Below are 17,730 nucleotides of genomic sequence, written 5' to 3'. Positions count from 1 at the left end.
ATAGAGTATTTGGGAATCACCTTAGATTCAGTGAAATTAGAAGCTAGTCTGCCAGCCGAGAAAATAGCCAGGATTAGGCAGATTATTGACAACTTGTTACGCCAAACAACAGTTACCAAAAGACAGATGTTGGTGGTGTTAGGGCATATGAACTTTGCCATGCAAGTTATTAGACCAGGACGATCATTCATCAGCTATTTGCTGCAGCTTGCCCATTCAGTTCACAAATTGACAGACACAGTTACTATCAATCAACAATGTAGATTGGACTTCCATATGTGGAAAACATTTCTGACTAGTTGGAATGGTGTATCTATGTTCATCATGGAGACAGTGGATGCACCTACCTTAACTCTCTACACTGATGCAGCAGCCTCATTAGGATATGGTGGATATTTCCAACGGAAGTGGTTCTCTGCTCGCTGGCCTACAGACCTATTTGACCAAGTTGGCGATGACATCTCAATTGCCTTGATGGAACTTTATCCAATTGTCGTAGCAGCAGTTTTGTGGGGTCACAATTGGAAGAGACAGTGCATCCGGTTTTATTGTGACAATACAGCCACTGTGGATATCATTAATAAGGGCCAGTCTAAATCTCCTACCATCATGCGCCTTGTGCGGAGATTAACACTTCAAGCAGTGAATAATAACTTTGTATGTTCAGCTAGACATGTCCCTGGAAAGATCAATTGTATTTCTGATGCATTGTCTCGGTTACAGATTGCAAAATTTCGGAAGTTAGCACCAGAAGCATACCCACTCCCGACTCCATGTCCTCCAACATCGCAGCTGATGTACCCATGACTCCGACAAGAAGGCGAACAGAGCAAGATCTGACGCAACTGTGGTCAAGTGCTGTGTCGAATCAAACAGCACAAGTGTACAGGTCAGGGTATACCACCTTTATGCAGTTCATGGCTCTATGTGGTATTCTAGTCACGCCTGGAAAACTCCCCCAACTGTCAGAACAGACACTTCTATTGTTTGTTACCTATTGCTATCATACACTCCAGTTGAGATACTCCACTATTAAGTCCTACTTGTGTGGTGTTAGATTCTATTATCTCAAGGCAGGAATAGACAACCCATGGACCACAGGCAACTTACAACGTCTACAGACAATCACCTCTGCTATCAAGAAGGATCAGTGTCCTACAAACAGGATACGGTTACCCATCACAGCCCAAGTGTTAAGTGATATATGTCATGTGATGCAAATAGGAGTGTTACCATATCATACTGTGGTGTTAATGAAAGCAGTGTGTTGTTTAGCTTTCTTCGCCTTTCTTAGATGCGGAGAGTTTACCTGTGATAATTTCAACCCCAACATGCATCTGTGTCTTAATTCTGTCAAGTTTTCCAGCGACCTGTCATACTTCCAACTGCATCTGAAATCTTCCAAAACTGATCCATTTCGACAAGGAATCACTCTCATACTTCATCAAGTTGGCAATGCTATTTGTCCAGTAGCCAGCATGACCAAATACATCTACTGGCGCTCAGCAGCGACACATGACTCCAAAGCTCCTCTTTTTGTGTCTCCCTGTGGCAGAGCATTATCCCGCACATATTTTATTCAAACTCTAAGAATGCTACTGACTAGAGCAGGTTATAACCAAGACTCTTACAATGGACACTCATTCCGAATTGGTGCGGCTACTTCGGCAGCCAAAGTGAATATTGAGGATCATATGATCCAGACTCTAGGACGCTGGACATCTCAGTGCTATACCCGTTACATCAGAACGTCTCGGGATTCCATTGCTAGAGCACAAAACCTCATGGCCACTTGTAACACGCGGCCAACACAGTGATCAGTGATCTCATAGCCTATTACCACTAGTATTATAGGACCATTTATACTTACTAAGTATACATGGATGTATCTTTCATGATTTTTTTTTTGTTTTTTTGTTTTGTTTTTTTTTGGTTTTTGGTTTTGTTTTTTTTGGTTTTTGCCTTCATCTTATTCTACTATCTGCGTAGTATCTAGTCATATATATTTTCATGTCATGGTAGGGCCATAGGCCATTTTTGATACACAACTGTACATACACTTACCATTTATATTACTTATGGGGGATTCTCAGTTAGCTCGTTTTCTCCCCAACTGATCATTTTGGGCTAGCATCCACACAAGTGGATCTTCTTCCCCCCTTCCATAAGTAATTCAAACCACCATTTTGCAAATTGCAACTTATCCTCTAGCAACAAGTGAAGCGCCCCTACCATCAGGGCAAGCTCGAGGTCTGGGAACCATGCTTGTAGCTTCACTGCACTACCTGGTCGCAGGTAGGCTGACCAGACTACCTGGTCGCAGGTAGGCTGGCAGCCATTCTAACCGGTGCATTTATACTCGGCCGCGAGTATATGCACATCATTTTTTACCCAGTCAGGCTTAATTATGGTATGCATATTGCAGTGTGCCTGACTGGGTCAGTATTACAATGAGAATCCCCCTGCCAAACATTAATAAATTTTTGTTGTTATTTCTTTGTTTTGTCATTTATAAATTGCTGCTTAAGTCGTTAAGCATAGTTTATAAAGGCAAACATTATTTCGTTTCTACATATTTCAACCATTGTTACCTCACAATCTATATTTTAAAATTTAGCATTTTTGTCGTATTTTTGTATTGCTACATAATACGTAATTTATCGATCTGGTGCATCATGTCCGGATGTTTTTATCACAAGTATTGGCATCCGCGCATGCTCAGTAATCTTGTTTGTCAGGATGTCTATATTCCACGCATGCGCATCAGTTTGTTTTGCGCGCCATTGTTAGCAGCCTTTTTTCTCACGACGTACCCACCACCATCCCCAATCGCCACCATTGCTGGAAATAACAATTCTTGTTAACATAAATATTATTTCTATATCTAGTCTTATCATGTGCCAAATCACATTATATGTATTAATTTCTTACATGCTTTTTGCCATATTACAATTCCAGCAAATGTACATCTACATTATAGTATCTATCTTACCCTGTGCCAAGCTCTACAATTTGTACCGATAATTGTCTAGATATTCATTGCTCCGTCCAACCACCAAGTACTCCATTTCATTCTTTTTACTTGTCATGTATTTAACTTGCATCCATCATGTCCATTGCTTGTATAGTCACCACCAACTTTACAAGTGGTTACATTTAGCAATTGTGCCTTTATATGTCATGTATTTCCACCTGGGTTCTCATTGTAATAAGGCTAGCATCCACACAAGTGGATCTTCTTCCCCCCTTCCATAAGTAATTCAAACCACCATTTTGCAAATTGCAACTTATCCTCTAGCAACAAGTGAAGCGCCCCTACCATCAGGGCAAGCTCGAGGTCTGGGAACCATGCTTGTAGCTTCACTGCACTACCTGGTCGCAGGTAGGCTGACCAGACTACCTGGTCGCAGGTAGGCTGGCAGCCATTCTAACCGGTGCATTTATACTCGGCCGCGAGTATATGCACATCATTTTTTACCCAGTCAGGCTTAATTATGGTATGCATATTGCAGTGTGCCTGACTGGGTCAGTATTACAATGAGAATCCCCCTGCCAAACATTAATAAATTTTTGTTGTTATTTCTTTGTTTTGTCATTTATAAACTTAGCTGTAAGTTTGATTACTTTTAGATATATTTTTGTTGATTTTATTTATCACTTTGTATAATATATTTAAAGATTTGAAACATCTGTTTTGCTCTTTGACATGTTCGATGTGCACCCGTTGTCAAAGTGTGTGTCCGAGAATGATATTTTCAATAACATTGCGGGAAATAGTGAATAATTTTGTAATCTATCAATAAAAAATGATAAATTGAAATGGAATACATATTTCAGACATTGTGAGATGTGATAGATTTAATAAATGAATGGTATGACAAGTAGGTTCTAAAAATTATATAATATTTTGATGTGACGAGGCCTAAGGTTTGGCAGATTAACCGGCCTACGGTGTCTGGGGACTCGATGCTTCTTGGCTGGTTTTACCGGCCTACGGTGTTGAAAAAGTTACAACACATTTAAAAGGTATCTGTGATAAAAGTTTAGTACAAAACAAAACAAAGATGTATATATATACCTCTTTGAAAAAACGTATCGTGAAAAAAATCGAGATACAGCACCTCACAAATCGCGCACCGTATCGTATGGAGTGCATCGCACATCGGTGTCCCGGGATATCATTTCAGCCCTATTCATTTGTATGAACATGTATTTTGACAGTGCAAACATGTTACTATCATCCTGATGACAGTCATCAATTCATAACATGTTGTATAGTCCCCACCCACCATCAAACTACCATCAAACTCACCACATCAATTTCAGTCTGAATTTGTCATACTTGGTCAAAACGTTCAAGTCCTTCGGTGTTTCCTCACATTCAGGTTATCATATATATACGATTGTCACTCGGCTTTGGGATGCGAGGGGAACATTAAGTTATGTGTGAAGTAAACATTTGTAAAATTGAAAAATAATTTCTAATGGGTCTCGGTGGAGCCTATCGGGTTCTTTTTTCATCCCAGTTATTTTCATTGCAAATTTTCGATTATAGGATGGTGTAAACATAAACACATATTCGCAAGAATTTATATGTGACATTCTGAAAAACAAAACACACATGCAGAAATGGCTGACTTGTGGCCAAGAATGACATTTTTCAATATGGCCACCATGTTGGTCGTTAAACATGTTAAAAGTTGGATCGGTGTTCAGTGAGCATTTTCCAGAGACAGCATAGGCTGGGATCATTCATAGTATCATACAAAATTTTACCTACATAGGACTTGTAGTTTAGAGGATAAAAGCAAAATTAAACAACAGACAATGTGCCACAACAATAAGTTCACTTGACTTTTAGTCAGGGAAGCTAAAAATCTGCCCTTGCATAATATGTCTCTGCACCTCGCAGTTTTAAAACAAATTGCAGAGGAAGTGGCAAGGGGAAAATTCCACTCACATCTCTTCAGGATGGCATAATTATCCAGTATCATCACACTCCTTCACTGCATTCAGATTAGGTTCACTAACATAATAGATTAACAATTGATTGTTGAATATGAAGATCTTCATCAACAATTTCTAACTATTTGCTACTTACACACTTGTTGGGTCAATCTGTCGATATGCATATGCTGAACAGGCTCCACAGTAGGAATACCCTGCATGGCTGGAAAAAAAGAATAATGGAGGTCATGTGATACATTTAAACATGTTAAAGTGACCTGAATATTATTTGTAAGGAAATCTTAAGCCATTGAGAAAGGACAGTTTGGTGGTTAACCATGTTTTCTTTTAACTGGTTTGGTCGTATGGTTTGAGGTTAACTTGGTTAGAGGACAGTGTGATTTCACTTGACAATTTTTAAAAAGTCTAAAGAACATTGTTAAAGGGCAAGTAAAGTGAGAAAAAAGATGATTGCGATTTGGTTGCAAATATCAATTTTCCTAGATATATGAAGTGAATTTCCAAGAGAGAAAAATTCATAACATTCATAGAAAACATTATTATGTCAAAGTGACAGAGCTGGAATCACACGCTCCATATTCAACTTTCAATACAAACCTATTTGGAGGCATTGCCCAAAGCTACTGGCGCAGCAGTGCGTGACAAATGTTTTCTTTGACTGATATGCAGACTTGGTTGCAGCATCTATCTACTTTATGATCTGTCTTGTAATGCTATGAGTCAGGAAGCGTCAATCAAGTATATAATTTAAAACTGTTGCTATTCTTGTTATTCCTACAAAAATAACATACATTGAGTGTGTGAAACGATCTTTGATATTGAAATTGTGAATAATATTAAAATAATTAATGTCTGCAACCATCTGCCCTTGGTCCTATTCGACACCATGAATGTCTGTAAGGGATTTATCCCCTGAGTAGACAACTGAACATTCTGAAGGCATCTTCAATGTTGTTACTAACAAGGTATAAGTTGACACAAGTTGTGGACATAGAAATCAAATGGATGAGCAGACAGAAAAAGTCCTGAAATGTGATTAAAAAATTCAAGGCAGAAGCAGACAGACTGGGCACCAGACACGTCCGTTGAAATGTCGCAGCGCCTTACACTGTCTTATACTATATCCATTTTAGAAATTTAATTTTGGTCAAGCATTTGTGATTAAAATCTTACAATCTGAAAAACTGCTATGTTGAGTTTGACCATCCCTGTAATTGTTCATTTAGCAAAGTAGTTGGAGGGGTACAAACAAACTAGAACGGTGTTTACATGACATGCAAAACATAAGCAGGCACTATTCTCACCTTTTCATGAATTTCCCCTAAGCTTTCGCACAAGAAACATGTACAGGGCACCAATTTGGCCGTACCAATACCTATCTCCTAGGGGGGGATTAATAATTTCTGAGCCCCACATAGACGAATTGTATAACAGTGAATCTTTTGTTGTTGACATTACTAGACATCATAGAGGGATATCCACAAAAAAAGGTGTCAATTTAGCAATTCGTTTTGCTGACACTTCAAAAAAGTATGCAGGTGAGTGTGACCTTGGGAAAATGGACAAACTTAGGGAACATTCTGAAAAAAGCCTTAATACATCAATGGATACCCTCAACAAATTCTATCAAATGTCAGGACTTAAAATAAATGTAGAAAAAACAAAAGCAATTTGGATAGGATCATTGTCTGAAAGTAATCTAGTTTTAGCACATGACTTTAAACTTGATTGGTATAAGGGAGATTTTGAAATTTTAGGGATAACTTTAAATGCTTCATTGAACGACCTTTGGGTAATCAATACTAGAAAAAGATTAGAACTTATAAATAGACTACTAGCTAATTGGCATAGAAGAACCTTAACTCTTATTGGAAAAATTACGGTTATCAAAACTCTTGCTATATCAACTCTGGTACACATCTTCTCTGCTTTACCTAATCAACCTAAAGCATTTATTACCGACCTAAACACAATAATTTTTAGATTCCTTTGGAATAACAAAAACGACAAAATTAAGAGATCAACTATTAGTAATAATTATGAAGATGGAGGATGATAGATATTGAATGTTTTATTAATGCTCTCAAACTATCTTCATTACAAAAGTATTTAAAAAAGCATGAAGATTCTTCAACAATCTTTCCTCTAAAACATCTTTTCAAACATGGTTCTAATGCTGTAGACTGTTTGTCTAAACATGATAACCCTTATTGGAGAGATGTATTGTCTGCTTGGAAGATATTTCACCAAAAAATGAGTTTGTATGAATATGATTTAGACCACATTTTGAATCAACCACTCTGGCTGAATCATTTATTTAAATCATCTTATATTATAAAAAATTGGTTTAATCAAGGTGTCCAGAGTGTTAGAGACCTTAGCGACAACAACGGTTTTCTTAGTTTTGAAAATTTCAAACAAAAATATAAGATCCAGGGAACTTTTTTAGACTTTCAAAAATTACTGAACAATATTCCAAAGAGTTGGAGATTCCAAATCAGAGACAAAACCGTTGATGTTTATGTAGTTCAACTGAACAATATATGTAAACACCTTTTTAATATCGTTAAAAAATCAAGGGCTTTTTATGATGAACTAATAGGAATGATACTGTACCGAAATCATTAGAACACTGGAATATGTTTTTTCCTCAAGGTTTGGATTGGAAAGATATACTTTTATGTTATAGAAAATGCACTCGTGATTGTAAACTTTTAGATTTTCAATATCGATTTATAAACAGAATAATTTACACTAAGAAAGAATTACTCAAGATGAAACTTGTCGATGAAGATATCTGTACTTTCTGTAAAACTGCTTCTGAAGATATGTCTCATGTATATTTCGATTGCCAATCTGTTCAACAATTTTGGTTTAAAGTTGAAAACTTCCTAAATAACAACCTGCAAACAAATTTCATCCTTTCGAAACTTAATATCTTTTTTGGAATTTCCACTCAAAACCATGTAGCAAATCATATTATTATACTAGCAAAGAGATTCATCTACATATCAAACATAAAACATCAAGATTTATCTTTCGAACAATTTCTTTCACTACTAAAAGACACAATTTGTTTGGAAAGGTATATCGCAAAAAAAAATAATCAACTTAACCAATATACTCAGAAATGGCAAAACTTACATCTCATAATCTAATGAAGCAGTTGAAACATATTACCTGTTAATTAGTAATCATCTATTTCTTGTAAACAATTATTTATAATCTCCCTCTCAGTTTGAGAAGAACCTTAAAGGGGCACTGATCTAACGCAATTCCCCGGACTGGTTGTTGCCTTTGTTATTGTTTTTTCCCCGTGAGTACCCGGATGATACGCAACGCAACTGAGCGTGACCAGAGACTGGGCTACCGTCTTGCAAGGACAGCTAAATAAACTTGGAGGCTGGAGGCAATATTTGTTTTACGCATTTTTGAACACTGATTAGTTTAACGTGATCTATAAAGATTTCGACAAAAGGCGCATGTTATTAATTTCTTCAGCCTAAACAAACAGACAAAAAGAACGGTGGAGCTCATCGTATGTCATCATTTGGAAATACCCCAGATGGTTATAGTTGAATCATAAAAAAAAGTATCCATGCAGTGAAAGCATTTTCGGATTTCGGATTGCGTCGATAATACGATTACTACTCACTTGTTGTCATCCACGTTTTCTGGTATAACCCTACACTTGTGTATTTGTCGTCATTCACTTGATGCTCAGTTAATGAATTTATTACAGGTACAATTAGTAGCACCACTTAGATTACCTGACAAAGGTTCCCATTTGGCATTTATTGTGTCTGTGGTAATTATTCAATCTAAATCCAGGTTTGAAGTGAGGTGAAATGTGTGTTATGTAATATGCACGTGGCAGCCCAGCAAGAGGTGAATGATCAGTTCATTTACTTTTTTTGTAAATCAACGTATCGTTCCTAGTCATCAAAGGATTAACAGAAAATACGTTGATTGATTAATCACTGTTATCTTGCACAGTGGATATGTCAAGAGTGAGTGTTTACATGTCTAGGTTTACTTAAACAAAGGGAATACACTCATATCATGGCGTGAAGTGTCGATGTAAAAACAACATACTTTGTTCAAAGGGTTAACTAATAATACGTTGATTGATTGCTCATTGTTATCTATCACTCAATGGATTTTTTAGGAACCGTGGACGTTATGAAAATAGTTGTCACGTGGGCTTTCTCAGCCGACCCTTGAGACTTGACACCTATGTGAAACACCTGAAACAATCTAAGTGATCAGTTGAGAAAGGAACACGAGTAGTATAGGTAATAGGGGTTCTGGCTCACTTCCACTGGAGCTGGATTTATATACCTATACTGCTACTACAGATGGAATTTTTTATGCCAAAATGATTATGCGATTTAATGATAGTCATGAGATTCAGCTAAATTGACTCCAGCTCACCACCACCTGGAGTCTATGATATAAATTTTTATAGGTCAAGAAGGCGTCTTTTTCTTGTTCGGCACCCCTGATTTCGGCACCCCTACAATATTTTTTTCCACTAGAGCAATAGGATGTGTCCAAAGCATACAACTGTGCCCAACAAATTTCCAATTGAACATTTGTGCCCAACTACCGTATAGAACAAAAATGGAAGAAGCGAAATATACAACTATGGAGAGCATGGGAATACGCGCAGAAATGTCTATATTCCAACATATACTAGTGGAGAATGCATACGAAGACAACTTGCTACCAGATATATCCAAGGTAGACTATTTGGAAGGAAATCTGGGTAGAACACATCTAGAATCTTTGGATGGCCTGCCAACATTTGTAGACGATATGTATGTATTTGGCTATCTAGAAGAAAACGATATAGTATCTCTACGGGGATCTGCGTCTTGTACAACTGGAGAAAGTGGATCTGCAAAACGTATACTACAAGAAATACAAATAGCAACGCAGAAAGTATACGGATGTCGCGTGCATGCTACTATTGCAAATACAATTTCCTATATAGGAGGCTCTGGGAGCAAAATACGAGACACAATACAACGAATACAAAAACAAACAGAATACAAAGCAAAGAAAAAATGGATGGAAAGATTTTCCAACGAAGAACCCAAAGGTATATTTGTATGCAAAATAGATGTCTCCGAGTTGTCCCTAGAGGAAACACAAAAAGGGTTGGATGCACTACACACGCAACTATATTCCTTTGGATACGAGATATATTCCATAGACTATACTAGAGACTTTTCTGGTGTACTAGATAGGAAAAAACTAGTGGAATACCTACAAAGCGAGGGATACTTTCTACAAGGTATACAATACGATTGTGGAGAAAGAGAAGGAACAATTCTAGACAATACAGCATCTGTAGGAGAACATGTATGTACTTGGGTATACAGTAGGGACAATAGAACATTTTCCGCGAAGATATACAACAAAGTTGTTTCCAATTTCGAAGCGGGGGATGTTCGGAATCCAATGGGAGCACATCTTTGCGAATATGTAGATTGTCCAAATAGACACCTAAGAAAAACATTTTTGCATCCAGACGTACAGAAAAGAGGTTGTTCTCGAATAGAAGTATCTGTGTATGCACCAGACGAAGACATAGGACCTTGGGTTGTAGACGAAATTCTAGAGTTGGTATCCCCCAAAGAAGAACCACTATTTCTCGAACAACCACCAGAAAACCAATGGAGAAACTTGGCAAAGAAATTGGATAGATGTTGTATAGCCACCTCTAGACCTCTTGGGAAGATATTTGTAGCATGGTATGCACACACAAAAACTAGGAGAATAGCAGGGATACATATACATCCGAAAAAAGAGACAGTAGAAGATACGAAGAAATGGGAAAGAGCAGTAGAATTTGCAATTGGAGACTTTGGGTTTCGCGCTTGTCCAATATTTCGTATAGACATCCTATCTTCCACAAACGAAGGTGTAGAGTTTGGACCACTTCGATGCTATACAAAAGCAAAGGATTCCAAAACTATTCTATACCTTCTCCAAGGTATCCATCTATTTCCCATCCCCCTTCTCCACAAGGATGCTTTCTGTATTGTATACCTTGTAGAAAGTATCCCTCGCTTTGTAGGTATTCCACTAGTTTTTTCCTATCTAGTACACCAGAAAAGTCTCTAGTATAGTCTATGGAATATATCTCGTATCCAAAGGAATATAGTTGCGTGTGTAGTGCATCCAACCCTTTTTGTGTTTCCTCTAGGGACAACTCGGAGACATCTATTTTGCATACAAATATACCTTTGGGTTCTTCGTTGGAAAATCTTTCCATCCATTTTTTCTTTGCTTTGTATTCTGTTTGTTTTTGTATTCGTTGTATTGTGTCTCGTATTTTGCTCCCAGAGCCTCCTATATAGGAAATTGTATTTGCAATAGTAGCATGCACGCGACATCCGTATACTTTCTGCGTTGCTATTTGTATTTCTTGTAGTATACGTTTTGCAGATCCACTTTCTCCAGTTGTACAAGACACAGATCCCCGTAGAGATACTATATCGTTTTCTTCTAGATAGCCAAATACATACATATCGTCTACAAATGTTGGCAGGCCATCCAAAGATTCTAGATGTGTTCTACCCAGATTTCCTTCCAAATAGTCTACCTTGGATATATCTGGTAGCAAGTTGTCTTCGTATGCATTCTCCACTAGTATATGTTGGAATATAGACATTTCTGCGCGTATTCCCATGCTCTCCATAGTTGTATATTTCGCTTCTTCCATTTTTGTTCTATACGGTAGTTGGGCACAAATGTTCAATTGGAAATTTGTTGGGCACAGTTGTATGCTTTGGACACATCCTATTGCTCTAGTGGAAAAAAATATTGTAGGGGTGCCGAAATCAGGGGTGCCGAACAAGAAAAAGACGCCTTCTTGACCTATAAAAATTTATATCATAGACTCCAGGTGGTGGTGAGCTGGAGTCAATTTAGCTGAATCTCATGACTATCATTAAATCGCATAATCATTTTGGCATAAAAAATTCCATCTGTAGTAGCAGTATAGGTATATAAATCCAGCTCCAGTGGAAGTGAGCCAGAACCCCTATTACCTATACTACTACACGGGTTATAATATCCCGAAACGATATATATCTTTAAAAATATTTGATTGTTACTGAGACACGTGACATCGAATAAGTTTCTTTGTACAGCTGCAGACGAGTGGGATATTGTTCCTTTGTGTGGATATTCACGGATACATTCCTCGAACAAGGAAGCTGCCCAAAATTTATACACATAAATTTGGTTGGTTGTAATTATGGTATTTGCATTTTGTTTTCCTTCATTCGCTGTAGCATTGAACCGATTCGTTCTTGTTCCTCTACGTCTTGGTTGGGAAATTCTTCAGATTGACTAAAATTGATTAAGACGATCAAAAGGGCCTAACAACATCACAATAGATTATTATGTTGGATTAGAAGCCAAACAACATAGAAATGTACTTTTCAACGTAACATTTTCAGTCTCTTGGTGATGACATTAAACATCAAAATGTTTGGAATTCGTTATCATAATAATACAGATGGAAATGTTTTTCAGTCACTTTGTAAAATAACTGAATATTTAGGCATTTAATAAATTTGAAAATGTTACACATTTTGACAGTAAAAAAATATACACACTATAAAAAAAAGCAATGCTCAGGTGAAATATTTACTTTGTGTTGCAAGTCAAAATAGTGTAAACGAAAATCGCAAAATTACCAAGCAAGTGACTTATCAAAACTTCGTCACCATTACCGATGCTTCTCACAAAGATACCTACATTTCCTTATTATCTCAAAAACTGTATGTGACCATACTACCCATAAAAGTGACTAATGCGCTTACGAATGGCGCAGCAGAGGTCGCGAACTAGTCTAGATTTCTGCTATACATCGGGGTACTCACTGGGAAAAAACAATAACAAAGGCAACAACCAGTCCCGGGGAATTGCGTTAGATCAGTGCCCCTTTAATAACGACATATCCTACACAATCTGCCTGTCATCACCTATGAAAATTATAACTTGTGTTAATACTGTCATATATACACATGTTAATACCTACACTTGTAACAATATACATGAAATGGAATAATAAAAAAACAAGGGAAAAAAACAAAAACTTAGGGAACATGCCATGATCAAGTACTTGCAGAGATAGGTCTACACCAAAAGCCATCCATGAAGATTTGAGTACAACACTAGTACTAGATGCCCCTTTTATGCCACTATAAAAAGGTGGGCAGCAGCGTTTAAGAGTGGCAGGGAGAGCCTTGAATACGATCCTGAAGGCCTGCAATGATCCGAGGAATCCACAGTTACTGTGAAGACCAGCTGGCGAATGACTGATTGAGCATCAGTCTGCTATATCATGGAGGGAATACGTTCTATTATCAGAGCAACTTTTGCAATAAAGAAGCATCAACTTGTTGAGTTCCAAAGCTTCTGACATCTTATAAAAAAAGCACCAGAAATTTGTGATAATCTAGCACTGATTTAAGATGATCCAAAAAGGTTATTGCAACTATTTGTGACTATGGATGAAACCTGGATGAGTCCAAACAACAAACAAAACATTCTGTAGCATTTGACCATCACCACGACCAAAGAGGTCAAAGACTGTCCCATCAGCTGAAAAGGTAATGCCTTCTGTGTTCTGGGATGCAGAGGGTGTCAAAATGGTGGACTATCTTCCAAAACGCCAAACGTTAAACTGTTAAATTGAGCATATTGTCATGATTATGCTGCACTTCTGAGGCAATTACAGGATGAAATTAGAATTAAGAAATGTGAAAAGCTTAGGAAAAGTGTGCCCTTTCATCAGGACAATGTGACAGTGTATATATAAATCAGTCATTGCCATGGCTACAATGCACGAGAGTAGCACTGAACTCCTTCAGCATGCACCTTATTCTCTTCTGGCGCTGTCAAGACTACCATCTGCTCCCAAACATGAAGAAAGCTCTCGCTGCAACCCATTTGAACTCTAATGATGATGTCATAGCAGCTGTGGAGAGCATTTTGGATTGCCAAGAGAAGATAAAATAAAACTGTGATAAATCTCTCCTACATCAATGGCAAAAGTGTATCAATGTGGAAGGGGATTGTGTTGAAAAATGTATTATTTTAAGGTCTGTAGGTCAAGTCTGTCTATGTGAGACTAAGGACTTATCTAATATTCATCTTTGATCCCAATTTTTGTGTAACACAGTACAGCTTAGTCATTTGTCTCTTGCAATTCTTATAAGAAGCAGTTCTGTTTTAATCAAATCACGAAAAGATTTAGGAAAATACAAACCCAATGGAGTACAGAAAGAGAAACTTCAAACACAATAACAAAGTTATACATGTTATAAGCAGTCCCGGTTTAACCATGTTAACAGTTCTGATTTTATGTCTCTTGCAACCCGAATCTGAAAGTTAAAGACACTTTCACTCCAATGACTCCAAGTTATAGTAGAACTAATTTTCAATTTCCTGAAATTTGAACCATATTTCATAATCATGATAATCTCGTGACCTTAAACATGTCAAGCCACTGACAATGCACTCCAGAGATCATGTACATTATGTTTTGTAAAATTCAGATCATTAAAACTCAAGTTATTGTATACTCAAGTTTTTTTTAATGCTTTAGTCACGCTGAGTGACCTTTAACCTCGAAGTCCTCCATTCACATATGAGATTACTTTTTGCAAACTTGAAATCTCCATACCCTACAGAGAATATTTTTTGAATGAAACTATTTACAAGACACTTCAGGAGTGAATGGCCTTCAAGTGACCTTGACAGCTGACACAATATTGAGTTAGTTATTCAGTGAGTGTGTCAGCTTTGAAAGCCCCAAGTGATGCAGGTCTTTGACGTTTACCACTTAAATGAACCCCATGAGCATAAGTATGCTGCTGACAAAGCTAGAAACATAATTTGGGTGAACTGGGATTTGAAACCACAATCATAGGTCACTGGCATGGCCAAGGTACGCAACTCTCTGCACCGCGAATTTTGCTGCCATAGATGACTGGGCTGACCGTGCCCCCCCCCGTTAGTTGTTTAGATTCTATCACAACAGAAATTTGACCCAAGCTTCTTATGTGGCCCCTAGTGACCTTGACCTTTTACAAGAAACCCCGAACCTTAAACATTAACCCAAAAAATTAATGTGATTGAGACCCTGGGCGATCAAGCTGTGACATTCTGCAATTTTGAGTGAAGTGTTAGAATTCATTTGGTATCATATTTTGGGAACTATGGTAATGGATATTTTGAAACATTACACATAGTGATGTGTATGACTTTAAGGTATAGCACTTTCTATGGATCTTTCCACACATGGATGAATGTGTCAGTGACCATTACCAAGGATATGCGAGCTGCAGGTGGAAGAATTTGCGTACAAATGTACCTGGAATTAAATAAGAAGTATGTACTTTAAAATGGAAAATTACAAGCAGAAGGTTTACCTAGCACACAATATTCAAAGAACATAAAATATATGCTACCTGCATAATTAGCAAAACTGCTTTTGTGTACTGATCCTATGAATCAACTGTGTAATGTTGGTAGATTTGATGGCTGATTTACATTTTAGTGCTACAATATTATAATGCACATTTTATTATTATGCGTATGCAAGGATGAGTTATGTTCCTTTCGAACGGAAGTGAAAAAGAGAGCACATGTTATGAGATGAAGCATGCTATGCGGTGGCATGTGTCAGAACTTTACGATTTCAATACATATTGAACTTGCCAAGTGAAACTGTATGTTTGTGATTATGTGTGATGTACTCATGAATCCCTACAATGTTTGTAAGGGGCCAACAACGACAGGTCTCAGTAATAAATCCATAAAACTGTAGGAAGTGTGTGGAGTATGGAACATCAAGTAGATGAGTGAAAAATAGTCTAAAGTTATCAAATCAAGAACCATTACAGTAAAAACATTATCGGTTGTGAGTAATAACGTTATCGAACACTTCGTAGTGAACTATTTTCTGTGAATACGAAAGCTTGTTTCACCTGTGTTACCAAATGGTTACGAAATGGTTTACGGATTACCATAATCTAACGTGAAGTTTGCTGATTTTCTAAAACAATGTGAAATTGCAATGAAAACAATCATTAGCCTAAATGTCCTTACTGACGACCTTGAAAACCAGGAGATCCTACAAAAGTTACCAGAGTGGTTAAACTACAGACGGGGTAGGATTGTATAAATGGTGGGAGCAACCACATTCATTTCCTCCATTCTGTAAGTTTGTGACCTTTGTGGCGAAGGAAGCCGATATTGTTTGTGAAACTGTTACCTCTTTCCTCGCTGCAAAGCCACAGAAGAAATCTGACTCTGGACCTATGAAATTTCACACCAGCAGCACATTTTCTACTGCGGTCACAGCTCCACTGGGGAAAGACAATGTATTGAAGTGTCCCTTTTGTGACAAGGAGCATGATATTGAAAACTGTATATTGTTCCTGGACAAGCCATGAGGCAGAAGTGGTTGTGTTTTGGATGCCTTCAGGAAGGACATAGATCACTTGACTGTAAGCAACATAGAAAATGCTCTATTTGTTGCAAGTTCTCTCCTACATCTCATTGTGATGTGAAAGAGGAAAAACCACATAAGCAAACAAATCCTATGAAAGCAATTAGCACTCATTCGGGTGTCTCACACCACAATCACAGTACGACAAGCCTTCAATGATAGTTTGGGTGTCTCATTGTGATCAGTCTGAATATGAAAGACTTGTTTTTGCTCTCTCAGACAAATCAATTGGACACAACCTTTGTGCTGAAAGTATCTGTGACACTTGTTTAACGCCACACTCAGCAATATTCCAGCTATATGAAGGCGGTCTGTAAATAATCAAGCTAGGGCCAGGCAATCCAGTGTATGACATCATGAGTATCGATCAACGCAATTCAGATACAATGGCATGCATCAACCAAGTCATGGGTTGCTGAAGAACTATTCTACCCCGGATCTTCAAGAGTCCAACACTCACTTGTTGCCAATGTTGTACACACCATGAACACAAAATATTGAATTCTCATGATCTGGACCTCAGCCTTTTTGCGTGTAATGATATGCATATTGGACACATGTCCACTGTTGTCATGTTTGCAATGTCATCACTAATCACTGCTTATCAAGTGTTGAGATGTGAAGCAAATGTGTGGTTCTTCTCACACCAAAAGTCGGGTTATTCATTGAGCTTCTTGTCTTGCTGAGTATAAGATACAATAATCAAACTTACGGTGCAATTATTGCTCTTGCAGGAAGATGGCTTGCTTTTACTTTTCCGAGCCAGGTACCAAGCTGATTCCTCAAATCATCTTCTGTAACATAACAGCATGTGACCTAAGTATGTTATTGCTAAAATATGGGATTATAACAGTTAAATACTGGAAAGTTGATACATTTAACAGTCATGATACATGCAAAAAATGAAGCTAACCCATCACCACCCTTTTCATAATGCCAAAAGACTTGTAACATATCAACACAATCCTTAGAAACAAGAAATGCATACACAACCTTCACCAGTAATACTTATTTCTCGCCTGTTGAAGGTACCACTGTTAAATAACAATGAGCTGGTATTACCTTAGCGCTTCAAACGGTTAGTGGAACACGTCACGGAATTCTAAAAGGTACACCAATTTATAGTTTTAAATTAATAAGTGTCGACTTTTAATGTGTTTGAAGTATTATTCTGTTTAAACTAAACTGGATAGTAGTATAGATGATGGGGATTCTGGCTCACT

The 17,730-nt window shown here is 37.5% G+C and overlaps 1 protein-coding gene across 2 annotated transcripts in view; it reads right to left on the bottom strand.

Annotated features, from left to right (window-relative positions):
- LOC124149741 (protein MEMO1-like) overlaps positions 1-17,730 on the bottom strand; it is a 120,532-nt gene that overhangs the window by 63,992 nt on the left and 38,810 nt on the right. For both annotated transcript variants that reach the window (XM_046521496.2, XM_046521495.2), the window contains exons 2-3: positions 17,220-17,301; positions 5,102-5,170 (exon numbers count right to left, since the gene is read on the bottom strand). In XM_046521496.2, the coding sequence (XP_046377452.1) occupies positions 5,102-5,170; positions 17,220-17,301 (151 nt within the window). The remainder of the gene's footprint in view (positions 1-5,101; positions 5,171-17,219; positions 17,302-17,730) is intronic.

This window comes from Haliotis rufescens, unplaced genomic scaffold, assembly GCF_023055435.1.
Source record: "Haliotis rufescens isolate VD_foot unplaced genomic scaffold, xgHalRufe1.0.p SCAF_3, whole genome shotgun sequence".
NCBI classification, from domain to species: Eukaryota; Metazoa; Mollusca; class Gastropoda; order Lepetellida; family Haliotidae; genus Haliotis; species Haliotis rufescens.
The sequence above is the reverse complement of the archived record's forward strand: the minus strand, read 5'-3'. Positions and strand labels throughout refer to the sequence as shown.